Source organism: Papilio xuthus, unplaced genomic scaffold (assembly GCF_000836235.2).
Source record: "Papilio xuthus unplaced genomic scaffold, Pxut_1.1 DF827542.1, whole genome shotgun sequence".
NCBI lineage: Eukaryota > Metazoa > Arthropoda > Insecta > Lepidoptera > Papilionidae > Papilio > Papilio xuthus.
Window position 1 is genome coordinate 2,662,211 of NW_013531107.1, and position 17,273 is coordinate 2,679,483.

General features: G+C 30.6%; 2 protein-coding genes and 2 long non-coding RNA genes across 4 annotated transcripts in view; 1 reads left to right on the forward strand and 3 right to left on the reverse strand.

Annotated features, from left to right (window-relative positions):
• Window positions 1–9,621, reverse strand: part of dimm (class A basic helix-loop-helix protein 15-like) — a 16,290-nt gene extending 6,669 nt beyond the window's left edge. The window contains exon 1 of the mRNA XM_013314016.1: window positions 9,380–9,621. The gene's annotated coding sequence lies outside the window, so the exon portion shown is untranslated. The remainder of the gene's footprint in view (window positions 1–9,379) is intronic.
• Window positions 9,622–10,978: 1,357 nt separating this feature from the next.
• Window positions 10,979–11,988, reverse strand: LOC106119027 (uncharacterized). Its single transcript, XR_001227947.1, has 2 exons — window positions 11,777–11,988; window positions 10,979–11,257 (listed from the first exon to the last, which is right to left on the reverse strand). It is a non-coding gene; the product is annotated as an uncharacterized LOC106119027 (long non-coding RNA).
• Window positions 11,989–13,167: 1,179 nt separating this feature from the next.
• LOC106119026 (uncharacterized) lies at window positions 13,168–14,348 on the forward strand. The gene is made up of 2 exons (XR_001227946.1): window positions 13,168–14,008; window positions 14,257–14,348. It is a non-coding gene; the product is annotated as an uncharacterized LOC106119026 (long non-coding RNA).
• Window positions 14,349–15,592: 1,244 nt separating this feature from the next.
• On the reverse strand, window positions 15,593–17,263 carry LOC106119024 (nudix hydrolase 8-like). Its single transcript, XM_013313856.1, has 5 exons — window positions 17,082–17,263; window positions 16,857–16,987; window positions 16,693–16,784; window positions 16,390–16,600; window positions 15,593–15,987 (listed from the first exon to the last, which is right to left on the reverse strand). The coding sequence occupies exons 1-5, from the start codon at window positions 17,156–17,158 to the stop codon at window positions 15,608–15,610; spliced, it is 891 nt and encodes a 296-aa protein (XP_013169310.1). The 5' UTR covers window positions 17,159–17,263; the 3' UTR covers window positions 15,593–15,607.
• Between the last annotated feature and the right edge of the window lie 10 nt (window positions 17,264–17,273).

The window sequence follows — 17,273 nt, forward strand, 5'->3', positions numbered from 1 at the left end:
AAAAATTATTACGCGACTAGCTCTCGCCCGCGACTCCGTCCGAGCGGAATTACAAAAACTTAATTAGTAGTCGCGGTCGGGGGTTCGAATCCCGCCGTTCGACTATTGTCGTAAACCATATCCTAGCACAAGCCTAGAGCTTAGTTGGAATGGTAAAAGAAATATTAGTAAACTAACAAAAAAATCTGTTAATATTTTTTGTAAAAAAAAAGTCTATGTGTTCTTCCAGACTATGTTCTACATCTCTACCAAATTTTATCAACATCAATTGAGTTCCGGAGATATCTTCTAAACCTATATTAGGCAAATTAATTAATAATATTATATTATTGTAGAAACAACTAAATAAAAAAAAGTTCAACATGTTTGCGCAAACAAAAAAACTATTTAAGTACACGATTAGTAAATAAATAATAATAAAACTAATTCAAGTTATTAATTTATTTCATTTAATTATAATACATTACAAAATTATGCATCGCTAATATTCTTTAAATGAATATGAAGGAAGGAAACAATTCTAAGGTGGAATGGTTACGTGGATGTTGCGACACCGCGTCTCGCATATTAAACAGCAGGTAACTACGCATACAGACTCAGACATAGATTATTTAGTTATTGATCGATCTAGATTCTTTTATACAACCTAAAACTTTTGGTTTAGGATATCTAAGGGATGCGTTTAGGTGTAGCATTTATATTGTTATTTGACTAACATAAAGGTGGAACAACGAACTTTAGAGATATGAAAGTGAAATTTCAAAATATTAATAATGATTAAAATATAAGTAATAAAAAGTTTAATCGGTGACCACCGACCATGAGGTGACATGTCTATGGCAGAACACTTAACGCAGTCTGCCAGATAAATAACATATTTCTACGTTTCGTCTAATGAGTAAGGTCAAGAAATTCAAATTCCTATCCTATTCACTTCTTGTTCTTATCTTTCAACGAAAATTGTGTTATAAAATTTTGTTCAATTAGTAGTCCAATCTCCTTAGTTACTACTAGCTTAGTTACAATTTAATAGTTGTAATTCTCGAATAATATTAAGGCGAGGTGCGGGAAATAAATTGCAAAAGTAAAGACCGGTGTCTAGATACATATTTAGTTCTTTAAGGTCTAAAACCTAGGTACTACACAAGGAAGGTTGAAACTACAGCCTTCTTAGGTAACTCAGCCTTTTAAGATATATTTTCCGTTTTTCTTAAATTTCATAGAATATCTGCCGAAACCTTAGACCTCATACGTATATGTAGATAGGATTCTACAACTCAAAAACCTTTTCCACAACATTACGATCTACAAATTGTGGGCATAATCATTATAATAACTATTATTATCGTAAAATTTTTCAAATCGTCTACCCCAATAATAAGAGACTCCCGTAATTTTACATGATACCTTTCATGAAGGAAGAAAAACACTTGTCTATGGGATTACAGAGCGGGCCCCGTCTTCAACCGTTGTTATAATTGACGTACTTGACATGATTTTCAATAATTGCTTCACATGAATGCCTTTACACGTGGAAAACATATCGGAAAACAATTCGGATAAATGATAAATTATTTATGATATTATAGAATAGATACGTATATGTTCAGAATACTTGGTTTACGTGTTATCATTTTAACATCTTTGCATCTTTTGTTCATAATTTTGTATACGTCACATTCACATATGTACTTAATTGTTAGTTTAGCACATTTTGAGTCTAAGATCACAATGTTTTAGATAATAGCATTGATCTCTGTTTTTTTTTTCGTGTCTGTTTTTTTTTCTATCGAATCTAGGCCAATGTATCCTTTGAATGGTGCAATTCACGTGAAATAATATTACGACCACTTAATGTTTACGTAACATCCAGTTATAATATAAAAAATGTTAGAACTATTTGTCATTTTATATCGATAGTGTCAACTTCAAGAAACAGTCGAAAAAGATGGCGAATTTGTTATTTAAAATTTTAAAACGTTTTTGATGTTTAGAAACGTTCTGTACATATTTTCACGTGAACTTACTTACATATAAAAGTCCAAGAATCAGTGGAACGAGGCAGTTTCTTTGTAATATCTAGTTGCGTGGTATTAGGATACTTATTTAAAGTTTTTAATAATTGTCCGTAAAATTGAACACCCTGTTGTTCCAAAGCACACGCTCATCATTAAATATTCTTTGTTTTAATAAGACGTCACAATACTTTGTGCCTAACACCTGTTTTAATATTTTCATAATGCGTGACATTGATTCAACGACATATTTTTAAACACAAAATATCCCAGTAATAATGTTACTGTAAAAATTTAGGATACCAAAAGGTTACTGTAATAAATTTCCAAGAAGTTTTAACAATAAATTATCTAATTAGGCTAACACTAAGAAGGTTCTGAAGATAATAAATAAATTGTCCAAGATTTTTTTTATAAAATAATTTTAATTAGTACGTATAGAAACAGAAAGTAATATCCAACTTGATTATTAGTGAAAGTCTGTACCGTTTTCAAAGTGGCCTAGAACAAACTATGAAAAAAAAACAGCCGCAGTGTACGATAGTAATCGTTAGAAATGATAAAACCTTTTTGTACATTTTAATATTTATTTATTATCACTCTTATAAGAAAAAGTAATGTCCAATATCAAAACTCCAAAGTACAAAAACTTTCAGCCCGGAAAATACGAAAAGCATTTAAAGCTGCGAACTATTTATAATATATTTCTAAAATACGAAGCATGTTATGTAAAAATAGATTATTTTGCATTTTTTCTACATTTTTAATTCGGATGTCAAAAACTGGGCTAACGAGTTTATGATAGTGACCAAATATTGACATTTAGTTGACATTTAATGATGGCCATCGCTGCGTTATTTGACATTAACATATTACACGTGCAAGTTAATAATGTAACGGTAGTTGGAGTTTAATTTAACACGCTGACTCCGGAACGTACGGAATGGTCAAATAGCCCTTATCTTAAACTTCTTGATGATGTCTATGGACAGCAGTCGCTGGTGAGTTTGCCACCTTATAATACAAAAAAAAACATAAACTTATACTAACGTTTTAACACCATAAAAACATAATTTAATATGAGTACAGCGTTCCACGTGACACTTCATTATAAATACATACCTACTAGATTCATCCTTTCTTTCATACTTTCTTCAAAGTTCATTAGAGTACCCGGTACTATAGAGTACCGCAGTTCGCGTCATTAAAGTGCAATCATGCTTTTTAATTTCTATTACATTTTTGCACGTCATAAAGTTGTGTGAGCAGAACACACACTATCGTCAATGAACCAAATGTAGCGGCCTTCAGTCGCATAACCGAGCCCAAATACTTTCACCATGCTTAGCGCCGTTACCCCAATTAAAATTAACACATTGTTGTACTGGTATAGTATTGATTACGTAATGTAGACTAGAACATGATAAAACAAACTAAACAATTCTTTTAAATAATTATCATGAAGTTTACCCTCAAACAGCAGACAAGAAAAAAAACAAAGTCCAGATTTTTCATGTTTTTTTACCCCAAAGGTAACAATGGTTAGAAACTACTGCATTATAAACTACTAATAATATAATTTATTAAGAATGTATGGAGTTTATTTACAAGTAGTGGTTTAAAATAGAGTTTTAGCTAGGCGTAGTAGCCGAACTAATGTAAAAATAATAAACATAACTAACAGTATATGTACGTGTTCTTTAAAACAATTATGGATAAGAGTCGTCTTTAAATCTATTTGCACGTAAGTCTGTTTTTTCAAGGGTGTTTTACAGCAATAATTTATCAGCTGAGTAAATATTATATAGATTATGTGAAACGTTTTCCATAATGTTGCCTTCTTCATTTCATGGTCATTTCGATCTTTCGCCGTAAGTAGTTGTTTTTACCGTATAGAGGTTTCCCTCGGAGATATATACCCCTTTCATTAAGGTTAACGTACAACAGGGTAATTAGATTTTGAATTATTTGTTATAGTTCAAAATTTAAATCAAATTGTTACATGTCGTAGAATATTTATTAAATATCAATTCTTAATTGTTCATTTTCCAAGTATAATTTGAAGTGTGATAGTTTCAGAATTAAAATCTGAAATATAAATTAAATTTCCAACAAATTCCGCATATAAACTTTTCGTGCAATGGACACCGAAAGGTATTTACTTTGTCTATTTAATTAGCTTTTGCAGCAAAGGTGTGAACAATGCCTGAAGCACCGTAACTTTTTTTTAATGGATTTTACTATAAACTTGTATATATTTTATTAAGATTCGGTGATTTTTGAATGAATGTGTTCAACTTAAACGTGGAAATTAAATTTAAACTACAGCATAATATTTCATGAAAGTAAGTGCAAAAAAATCCTTAATAGTTTTGTAAACATTTATGGCCAAAGACTTCTGTAAAAGCTATGTCCTTTTATAACACGATTCCGAAATTGAAACGTTATTGCAAAGCCTTTGCAACAGCCTTCAGTATGTATTTCAGGTATGAAAGCAAAGCCGCTTACAACAGGTATTATAGCAATTTGATGAACCTTAAATGCAGTTTAAGTTTTATTTATATAAGTTATTATGTAAACAATCTAACCGTTTTATTAATTCTGTATATGTGCTATCCTCTTTCAAGGATTTAAGTTATTTGATATTAATTATATAATTCAGTTCAATAAATTCACACTTAAAGTTACTCAGAAATTTTTCCTTTTGGTTTTTTTTCGAAAACGCCACGTCTGTTGTTACCGAGAAAACATTGCTGAAGTCGCTTGTACAAGATCTATTGAATGTGTTTTCCCTCAAATATATAAAAATGTTTTTCACTAGTATTCATGTATTGCGTGTCTTATAAACAATACAGCTTGGCCGAATTCGTTGAACTCATCAGATTCGTGTTCTTCATTCTTTGTCATTTTGTTATTAAATTTATTCGATATGCAATTTGTGATGCATTAATTACAAACTCTGTTCACGATTAACTAGTGAACTACATAATTTATGCCTACAAAAATGTCAGCAAAATGTTTTCAAAGATAATGCATTTTTCTCTGGTAAAGATAATTCAAGCTATCCCTAGAAATACTAACAACCAGCTCATATTACTTTTGCTCACGAACAAAGTGAATGGGACAGTGTTATTGCATTTCACACTAAAAGGCTATACAGGGATATTTTGTCTCTTTATGATATCCTTTTACAGAATATTTAATTTCGATTTCACGGAAATTTCATCTAATAAGTCGAACAAATAATACTGCATACTAATTATCGTTACAATATTTTATAAACAATACTATCTGTCGGCCGACTCGGACTGCGCGGAATTAAAAAAAAAATTATTTCTAATTTATCTATTGCCGCTTACCTCTTTACTTTTACAATGTATACAACATGTATACGTTGAAGAAGGTACTATGATTACGATTTCAATTATTTTGCCCTACTACAGTCGAAACTGTCAAAGCAAAAAACCTCTTTATAGCGATATACTCGTTTTAGAGAGAAATCTCTTATAAACAAGATGAATTTCGTAATCCCTTAGACTCTCGCTTCGTGTGAATCGGAAAATCTGAAGATAAGTGTACCAATGTGTATCAATAACTATAGCTTGTTTAATATCTAGCGAGTTGGGAACTCAATAGTATTAGATTAATTCATTCCCCATACTGTGAAACGGATTCAATTAATTTGACAACAGGATGTTGAGAGCTTCTGTTTGTGTTAGTATTCTTGGAAAACCTGGTCGATAAGTGAAGCACAGCCGTTCGCAGAACAACTATTATTTGTATAATTTATCTCTATCATAGGCGAATAATTGCACTCTATAACTGGCACTATAAATAAACACAAATGTAATAAGCCTTAAAATATTTGTGATAATTTTAACGCTAATTGTCTATCGATGTTTAACATATTTTGATATAATACCACATAACATCGAATACTTTTAATTTCTGTTCACTCTAAGTAAAAAGCTTTCGAACTAGCCATATTGGTATTGTAACCGGGGTTAACAACACGTGACAGAACTTATTCTCGACTAATATTATAAAAGAAAGATTTGATTGTTTGTTTGCATTGAATATACTCCTAAACTACTGAACCGATTGGAACGGTATTTGAACGCTCTCCCCGGGTGACTTAGGGTATACTTATTACTAGTTTTTTTTAATTCCAAGCGAGCAAAGTCGGAGTTGAAGATTTCGGTTATAAAAAAGTAGAGGTGACAGTATATTAGCTTACAGATGTTTGCCCCGGTATGTTGGTACTTGATGTGCTCTCTAGCCCAAACAAAATGAACTTGAACATTTTGGAGGTCTTGAAGTTCAATTTGTATTTTCAGATATTTCCTTTCATTCGATTATTGTTATCGCTATGAATACATTTGATTGATTAACAAACTCTATTAACATGTGCTAAAACTGATAAACAGCTGAACGAATATCTCTATTAGATAAAGTAAACCGATGCCTAAAATTTATTTTCGAATGTTTCTCTTCTATTTCTCTTTGTTAAATATTCTGTATAGTTTTGAAGAAAGAGTTAAGTCATAGTCATACGATGAAAGTTTACAAAGGACATCGACGTACTTAATATTTTTAAATATTAGTAGTGTGTAGAGCAGTGCTAGTATGCAGTATTGATAGACATTACAAAACCCAAAATCTAAGGTTTACATTTTTACTGTTTAAAAAGAAAACGATAAATATGTTATCAAATTTAAAAATAATCTTAATTACTATATTAATTACGTAAATACTGTCACAAACCTACGTGAGTTGTGTTGTTGTTGTCGTTAAATATTCACGTAGTTTTAACTGTAATCTAAACAATTAATAAAATTGGAATGACTGTATAATTGTGTCTTTTTTTCTGTCTGTTTGTCAGTCTGTCCGTAAATCCATGTTTGTACCGGGTTTTCTCCGAAACAACTGAGCCGATATTAATGGGAATTTCCCTGGTAACTGGCTGATAGATGCTCGAATAACCTAGGGTTCTTTTTTATTTACTCGCTGACGGAGTCTGTGTTTAATAAAATTCTATAAATAATTTATGAACGTCATTGTATTTAATCAAGTGCAATGTAGTTGCAATCTTAAATTATTATAACAAATAAAGACGTCTTGATAAGAGCGGACGGTTCATTGAAATAACAACATCGTAAGTCAAGTTCAAAATAAGTTTAACATCGTTATAAAATATTATTAACACTGCAACTATGATTTAGTAACAATATAATGTATCGAACAGAAGAAAACATATAGGGATACTCCGAACTAAAACTTTACGCGAATAAAAGAGTGTTTTGTTTATTTTTAGAGTTCCGTACCTCATAGGAAAAAAACGGAACCCTTATAGGATAGGCTTTGCTGTCCGTCCGTTTGTCTGTCAAGACCCTTTTTTACTATTGATTAGTTAAATTGTTTAATCATAATGATGAATATATTATTATAAAATTTAGAATTTGCGACAAAAATAAAATATCTGAGCGATTTCTTCATAATATAAAATACAAAAAGAGAAATTAAATTAAGAAAGCGAGAAAAAGAAAAGTAACAATGGTTAAGATTCAATCAGGATTTGTAAATCAAATCATATTTGTAAATCAGTGAATGTATACGAACTTATTATTAATATGGAAAGTCAAAAGACAATTCTTTGATACTAGTTTACAGAATTCTTCACTTGTACGTAACTCAAACATCGATCAGTTGTGTAAAACGTTATAAAATAACATTTATGTAAACTGTACGTGCTTGTATGAAAAAAATTAAATATCGTTTAATTACATTGAACACGTTCGAGCAATGTTTCTCAATACTATAATTTCTCGATAAGTTGACGAACATCAGAATTATATTTATTTCGTAATCCACAACAAAAAGATAAGAAACATATTAAGTGGCGAGATGACCGAAAGATGGCATAGACAAGTACCGGGATCACCAAATATTGGACCGGGGTCTGCATCCAATAAAAAGTGCAACCCAAAAGTAAACTATGTCTTAGATTAGTCTTATAACATGAACACGGGAGTAATCAACGATTCTTGACAGCTTGAAAATATTGAATAAGGTAAGGTATATTATATATTTTTATACTTTTTTGAATAAAAATAATTTGTGATCCTGCGCTAGTAAATTACGATTTAAAATAAAGGTATTATCAATTAATATAAAGAAAGTAAACCAATCCAAATAAGATCCCAAGCTATAACTTTTTTGTATAAAGCAACTGGTACGTTTTTGTTGTTAGTGATAGTGGTCATGACACTTGAGGTTAGAAGTCATTCCTTAATTTTCTTGTAACTCCTACATTTATACTTCACACAATATTTAAATTTGTTTCTACGTATTTAGATTGCTGTAGGCTTTAGTATTGCAAAATAAAACTTCTTGACTCCTTCGGATAACTTACTCAATTCTAATCATTACTTGTTTTTAACGAGCACTCTTTATATGACCTTTTTTTCGTTCTTCCAACTATCGCAGTTTATTTAAATATAGATATTTGTTGTTTTTTTCATAAAAAAGGCAATAAATATCTACACTATCACATTGATATGAAAATTTTACTGTTGGAAAGTATAAAATCGCAATCGTGTCATATTTAGTAATAATATGAAAAATACAAGAAAACCTTTAGTGTAGTAAATTTTACATCATCTTGCAATTCATCGCGAGATCTGGATTTAAGGCAAAGGCAATACGACCACTTGGCACCTATTTTCTATCATTGCAAACATACTAGTAATTAAAAAAAATATGTGTCAAAAATTTCCATGCATATTTATTACCCACTTGATTTATGGCAAGATTTGAACGTGTAGATAATAATATTATCGCATAATAAATTAACGCGCACTGAACTTAATAATTATCTACTATGTATTTTCGCGAAAACATTGTAAAATTTTTAAATAAAAATATCATATAATATAAGAATATTAAAAACAGTAATCTAGTAACAAAAATAATAAGTCGCTTACTGCTTTTGTTTTCATATACATGTTAGTATTATATGTTATCATAACTTTTGTAGAATTAAAAATAAGAAACACTTCAGATTGACCTTTGCAATAATAATAAAGAAATTTATTATGCAAGCATCGCTTTAAATTTTAAATTCGTCATGTTTTTTTCAATGTTATGCATAGATGCAAAATTCACTTTCGCTAAACGCGCATTTTATTACTATTCTTATAAGATTAGTTAACATTGTCTATGGTATTAAATAAACAACTTTCGAACTGTAACAAAAGTTTTGTCAAGCAATACACGTAGTTTAACAAAGAATTTGCCTTTCACTTAACATTCAAAATTGACACGTATAGATCCTTTTTTGTTTCCGTGGAAGAAGCAAAACTTACCTTGGGCTCCTTGGAAATGTGGGTACAGCAACCGAAGAGAAGAACCCAAAACAAATAATTCACAGTGTTATCATAGTTACGGGATAGCGCAACGAAAGTGATTCGCAAGTTAAATGGGTGTTATTGTGTACGTGTACGAATGTGCGCGGGGGCGCGGCGCGTGTTCTCGCGGCGACTGTCCGATTGCTTTTGATAGACTGGACCTGAACTGGAGTGAGTGAGGCTGGCGACTGACGTCTGACGCGGCAGAGTTACTGACGCGCCGCTTAGTGCTTAGTGCTTACAACGATTCATATGAAAATGCATCCCGCATTACTTCTCACACGGTCCCTATCATTGATTACTTACATTATAATTTTAAAAATTAAGGTTTAATATTAACAAATCATAACACTTACATTCTGTAATATAATATAATATAATATAAGAAAATATCAATTACTATTATAGTACAAATCAATATAGGAGACATAGAAATTGCTTTCTTAATTTTTATTTAAGGCATTGTTGTCTATCGACATTATTGATCTTTTATTTCAAGGCCGACCGTAGCAACGTGTACGATAAATATGTATTAATTAGATAAAAATTTTGGTGTGTGTCATTGCTTTTATTCAAATCAGAGAAGATAGCAATCGCTATACACTATAGTGTTCATTATAGTGCATAACATTGGAGGTAGTAGACAACTTGGGATATGAGCCAATTATTTGCTTTTGGTTTACTTTGGGCGCTACACTTGCCGGTGTTGTATACAGATACATAAACATTTGTATTTACTCTTTGGTTTTGTATTGTAAAGCAATAGGGGTGTTCCAACTGTTTAGGTACGCAGTATTTATTACGTTGATGTTTGCGCCTACAGTTTTACAACCGCAAATTCACTTGATTACAAAATAATAACAGATAGATAATATTTTATTGATAGAAAATTGAGATAAGAAAAATATATACTTTATAAAATATTTTTTTCTTTTTTACTAATGCTACCAACCATTTATCGATTCAAAAGAAGACGTCACAATATGTCACATATTCGTGCATGTTCTAATTCAATTGTTGTTGTGTTGCTCGGAGACCTGTTGCTGTTTGGCTGACACCGACGATAAGCAACAAGTGGCGTAAAAGCAATGTCAAGGCCTTCGCCTCTTTCGCTTTATTTCAGTACTTAACCCTTTTACGAAACAAATCTTTATCCGCATTTCGAATCAAAAAATTACTTTTGTTTCAACAACCCTTTATATTGCAAATATAAATTGTTTCTTACATTTTCATCCCTCTCTGTTATCAACTCCTGCGTTGGCGTAGAATGATTTAGTTGAATTCTTTCTGAATTTATAAGTGAACTAAATAAATGTAAATCCATTTTATCACGACTATGACGCAAATGGCTTAGCTGGAACTTGTGATTTAAGTATCTTAAATATAGGAATTTTAAAATTCTAGATTTACAAAAAAGAAGCATTGTACTGTCCGGCAAAGGACGGTCATAAATAATAAAATCTAATCATTATTTATCAACTTTATATCTATTAATTTCATAAAAAAAGCAACTGGCATATACGCATAGAAAAGATAAGATAATTGAAAAATGCGGTAGACTTTTTGTACGAATTCGGATTTATTTATAAGATTTATACAATATTATAAATTATAAAATAAGTACCAAAAAATTTGAAATGTAACACATCACAGGTTTTATTGACAGTTATCATCCAATTGAAAAGTAATGAGTAAGCAAATTTAATTTTGTCTGGATCCAACACTAACTCGTACCAGCGCCTGGTACATTAAGACTTGTGGTACACTGCCGGCACGAGGTCCATCCCTCCATTGGAGGGTCGACGGAGACAGGGATTCTCGAGGACTGGCCTTTTCCTATAAACAAATAATATAACTATATTCTATATTATTGCAGAATACATTGACTTTGGGGAATAACTACATCAAGCAGAGACTGATGATGAGGATAAAATATTGTGTTCAGAAGCTGTAGAATTTATGGTACAGATGTACCAAAATCGCATCAAATGAAAATCAATAATCTTTGCGTACCCATTGATGTTATGGGTATCATTTATTATTTTCACTAGTCTTTGACCTGAGGATAAGAATAATTTGTTACGTTGATACTTATTAAATCTAATAAACAGAAAGTAATTTGGGCTATCACAATCCCATTAGTACAGTATAATTATCATTAGTGTATATGTATTATTACATATACCACAAAATTCTAAAAACTTCTTTAGTTTAGTTCATTTTTATAAAATTAATAATAGTTATTAACGTAAGTAATAACGTATTAATAGTAACGTAAATAGTGCTAAAAATCTCTTGGAGCTTGCGAATAAATATACATAGAAGTATTATATGTTAAGAACTGAATATACGCACCATTTCTTTATTCTTCAAAGTGAAAATAACAGACAAACCAATGAAAACTAAATTGAGTATTAAGATCACTATTGCCGAAATGAAAAACACATTTTGTATAACCAAAGAACAACACATTTTATAACAAAAACGTATAATACAATTTTTGATACTTTTTATTCACAAGCAGACGAATGCGTGCTGCAAGAAAACTGAGAAACTAGAATATGCTTTAAATTATATCACAATATAATTTTATCGTTCCTTAGCTTTGATAACTTGCAGTATATTTATGCATATCTGTATTGTTAATTACGGTACCTTTACCATTCAATCACAATCTTAATTCACGCTTGTTAATATAGTCATGTGTATCGATTGCTTCAAGATCGCCATTCTTAATACGTAATAGCTGTTATAAAAATAACAGATTTATTAATTAAATAAAATAATAGAGTAGGCTTTCACTGTAATAGATTTTATATTAGCGGGTTGCTTTCATTAATTATCCGAAAAAATAAAAATTACCGTGAGTTTTGGAGACCAAAATACCCGTTTAAAACATACTGTTATCTGTCTTTTCTGTCGATATGTTTTATATAGAGATTTTGGTCCCCTAAACCAATGGATAAAGGGACTCTACATCGGTTTAGTGGTTGTGCGTTTGATTATCATTTTAAAGTTATAGACCAGGAATTTGGTTTAGCCACCAGCTACAGAGTTAGTTCAAAGCAAATTTTCTCCGTAATCTTAATAAATTATTATTTTCGGTTTGAAATCTTTAATGATGTAAACCGTCGAGGTAAATAAATAACGAAGTAGTGATCACTTGTTCTAATATTTAGTGACGGGGAAACTGCTTTAATGTGGCATACACAAGTCGCCTTGCAGACAATGAACGAATGTCATTACGGGGCCGCGGCCGCCGGCGCTGTTGAACGCAATCGAATTCACTAACAAGGCAAGAATTAAGAAAGTACAAGACACGGCAAAATTAAAATAAACGAACAATTTTAACGATCGAATAAAGTTAAGGACAACACACTTTTTTGACTTACTAATGTTCATATTGTTGAAAAAAAATTATGAGTAACTTTGCTTACATTCATCACTAACAATAGTTATATTAACATACATTATATCGCTGTGATTCGATAAAAAATGATAAGATGATATCGTGACTAAGTACATATAGTACAGATTTTATACGTAGTATAAAAATGTCAATAAAAATAAACGACGTATGGTGGCACAAACTATGTCACAATTTGGACCGTGGCAGACATGTGGTTGAAGATAATAGTTTTCTAACAGCGTACAGTTCCGAATTAATACCAAACCTGCAGAGTTAATATCATCTATTTGACTTTAATATAACTACGTCATTATCACAATTGTCATCAAAACGATGTTTACGGAGACAACTGCAAGACGTAGACTCCTAAGATTCTTCATTGGTATTGAAAAACAAAGCCACTATCCTCCAGTTGACCTCCGCAAACATAGATTTTGAGAGAGAGAAACTTGTTGGTCTATGTTCTAGCATATTCACTTTCGCTTTATTTTCCAACATCCTCTTGCCTATGAACCTCATCCAAAAATTCTCAAAAAAAATTCTATGAATTTTAATTTAAGACTACATTTACATTTATTATTACATTTTACTAGCAATTGTCAGCGACTTTGTCCGTACGGAATTTAAAAAAAACTATTAAAAAATAGGATAGTTCCCACTAGTGAAAGAATTTTTAAATCGGTTCAGTAATTTCGAAGCCTATTCAATCCAAGCAAATAATCAAATTTTTCCACTTTATAATATTAGTAAAGATGATACTATAATATTTTTATCGTGTTCCGTATTATCTATTAGATAATATTCAAAGTTATTTTAGGTATATGATGCGACGCAAGATTCAAAATCAGTGTAAAAAGTAATCTTTAAGTCTGAAATTTGAGACGTGTCCGTTCTAACACATTGTATTGCTTTCGGTGGCCGAGAAGTCTGTTTCGATAAAAAAAAACAACACAGCCAGTTAGGCTGTTACTGTAAGTCGAACTAGTGTAGTTCTTGCATTCAACTGATAGTGTGGTAAAAGTGTTCGTGAAAAACTTTTAAAATTACAAGACGATTTTAATATAGTCATAATGACGTATGCGTTTATAATAGTGGTGTCAGTGGCCGTAACTTTAAAGCTGTTGTTTCTAAGTTTCTCATTGTACGTAACACTTAATAACCGAGAACCTCAAGCAGAGGTGAGTATTGTTTCACTTTAATACTTTTGTTCAAATGATAAGAACTTTGTTTAAATATCTAATAATATCAGGAGTCATCCAACTTTAGTTTATTGTATCCTCTATTGTGTTGTCATATAAAAGAGAAATTCTAAAGGCGTGCCTTTCTAAAATCCTTTTAGTAATTCGATCCGTCTAGTCTCACGTCTTCTAGTCTTTAGGTGTTTTGTGTTTACATTTATTATTAAACTATTAACTTTGTGTTTCAGAAAGATTCGAAGATCAAAAACGACAACACAACATGCATGGTGTCCAAGTGGAAACAAGTTTCGCAAGTTTTTTTTTGTAAAACGTCACATAAGATGAATAAAAATGTTAAATTGGGAACATGATTGCAACAACTAGTTTTGTAATACATTAATTACAATATGTAACACCAAAAACCAGTTTAAAACATTAATGAATAACTGTTATTCTTTTTAAAATATATAATATTTAATGTGTTTCGTTATAGTATGACAAAGAAATGGTGATATCTATTAAAATGTTATTGGTGCATAGAATTTATATTACTACTTTAATTTTTGCTCGTAAATAGGAACTTCCGTTGCCTGTGGCGTGATAGAACATTGCAGTTAACATGCAATACTCAAGCGCAACAACTTTGTATCAAATCTACGTCTACCGAAATCTCTGTATTTTTCTCATAAAATTGTAAATATTAACCTTAAATCCCTCTATTGACACTTTGCAATATCGCAAAACAATTCATACTTTTAACGGTTTTTTGGGCTCTTTAATTTCTTTCATTAATTTTTTTATTCCATAGATCAGAAACTTACACAGGATTCTTCAAGAAGGGCGAATTTATTTTAAAGGGCGGCAACGCATCTGCAGTACCATTGGTATTGCTCATTTGCCATTATGTAATGTCCGTTTTTCTTGGTTCTCGTCGATAGTATTTCAACGTAGATTTTGTCGTTATTAGTAATTTAATTTTATTTCAATATATTTAAATGATTTTGATTAATTAGCTCTTTTATTATTAAACCCTATGATGGTATTTCCGGTTTAATTAGTTATCGTGTTAGACTACGTACCTACATGATAAAACATCTTTTAATTTGATGTATCGTTCTTTATATCTCATAAAACAATCAATTCTTTGAATAATTTTACAACTTTGTGGACCCTATTAGGTCTGGTTCTAAATAATTTGAATGTTTAATAGGCAAGATATTTTTTGAAAGTAGGAAACATAGAAAAGAGCCATAATATACGTGTACTTTTGGGAAAATATGATTAGAACTGCACTCGTATAATCCATTTTATGAATCGCCATCTGGAACTGCGAAAATCTGGCGAAGTAATTTCTGAACATGTGTGCTACCTTTCATCTAAGTTTATTTCCGTTAAAAGATGGCAGGAAGTGTCTCATATATAATATATGTATCAAAAACATGCATATTTATACCCATAACTCACAAAAATTCAGTGAAACAAGAGTTCTTAATTTCAAAATAAAAAGACATTAAAAACATAACATACAAAATATATTTCATTTAACAATTGTATAAAAACAAAACATAATTGTACTTAGTTTTATTTAAAGAAATATATTTATTTATAATCATAATCATTTATAGTCAAATATGTCATCTCCCTTGTGTATTGCGACCATTTTACAGTTTTCCTTTCTAAATCCAACCTCAAATTTTTCTTTCTATATTCATTCGCTTTTTCTACAATAATACGATTGAATTGGTGGACATGCGGATGATTTAAATATTCATCTATAAACATCCATTTACACTCTTTGACTTCTCTGTGCGATAAAACTATGTCTTCTGTGAGTGCTTTCATCATAAGTAGCATGTATATATCAGAGTTATTGTACATCATATTATGCTGGTGTCGAAATGTGAGCAAGGAGACAAATGTGCAGTCAACTCCCGTCTCCTCTTTTACTTCTCTAACTGCTGCATCTTTTATATCTTCACCTGTAAACAAATGAACAATAAAAAATTGAATTATGTAAACAGAAGAACATCAAATTTCATACATGGCGGCCATATTGAAAGTCAACTGTTTTAGATAACATTGTGACATAAAATGCTGTGATATTTTAATATTAGCTGTGTTAAAATATAAAAAAACGTAATTAGTATAATACTTTCTATGTTCTACATTTATGCCAAATTTCAGTGAGATCCATGCAGCTGTTTTACAAACATCCATCCAAATATTCACATTTATAACAGTTAGGAATTACAGTTTATGCTTAACCTCAAATAAAACTGAGGTAACATAGTGATATAGTTAGCGCAAATATAGTTATGACCATTCCGTTAAGTTTCAAAACAATAATATGTTGCTCAATCTTTATAATAGAAAATACTCACCTTGTTCCACATAGCCACCTGGAAGCTTCCAATGAGGGTATTCATAGTGTTTTTCTGATATGGCCAAAAGCTGATTCCTGCTGTTAAACACCAAAGCACCCACTCCCAAATTGGTGTGACACGCCGGAGGTAGATTAGGTGCAGAGTCTATGGGTAGCCATTTGTACATCATCACAAAGTCATCTCTGGCATGATGGAAATTAAATCCTTTCTATGGACACCAAATCTTGGTTAAAAATAACAAAGATATATAAAATATAAGTATAATTTTTAAACTTTATTAACATAAAAACATTCACTTACCTCTGCTAGTACTGGAACATAGAAGGAATCTTTTATGTTAACTTTAAACCAAATGCATCTCTTTCCCTCTGAAGACCATTTCTGTATAGAAGCTGGAATCATTTTATTAAATAAAGTTGTTTACCATTAAAATACCAAATAAATTGTTGTTTAAGTTTTTTTACCTTCAAGATTTTTTGTTAAGTTTGTTCTTTCACAATTTTCTAATGCAGTATTTACTGTTATTCCATTAAACCTATCTGTTTTACCTACAAAAAGATATCCTGTTTGAAGTTTGCTATGGTTACTAAATTTTCTGAAAATAAAATGAATCATTATTGAGTAAATTATTCTTAAAAATGTAATTAAAAAAATAAAAACATCTCATGATGATCGTTTCTAGATATTACCTAAATGGTATGAGAGATTTTCTTATCACATCTCTATATGTAAAGGACAATTTACATAGTAGTTTATTTACAGGCATGTTGAATAAACTAAAACTACATCACTTTAACTGTACAATAATTATTTCGTATGTGATATCAACATAAAAAAGTAAAGTTATAATAAATAAAAGCGAAACAGAATATATAACATTA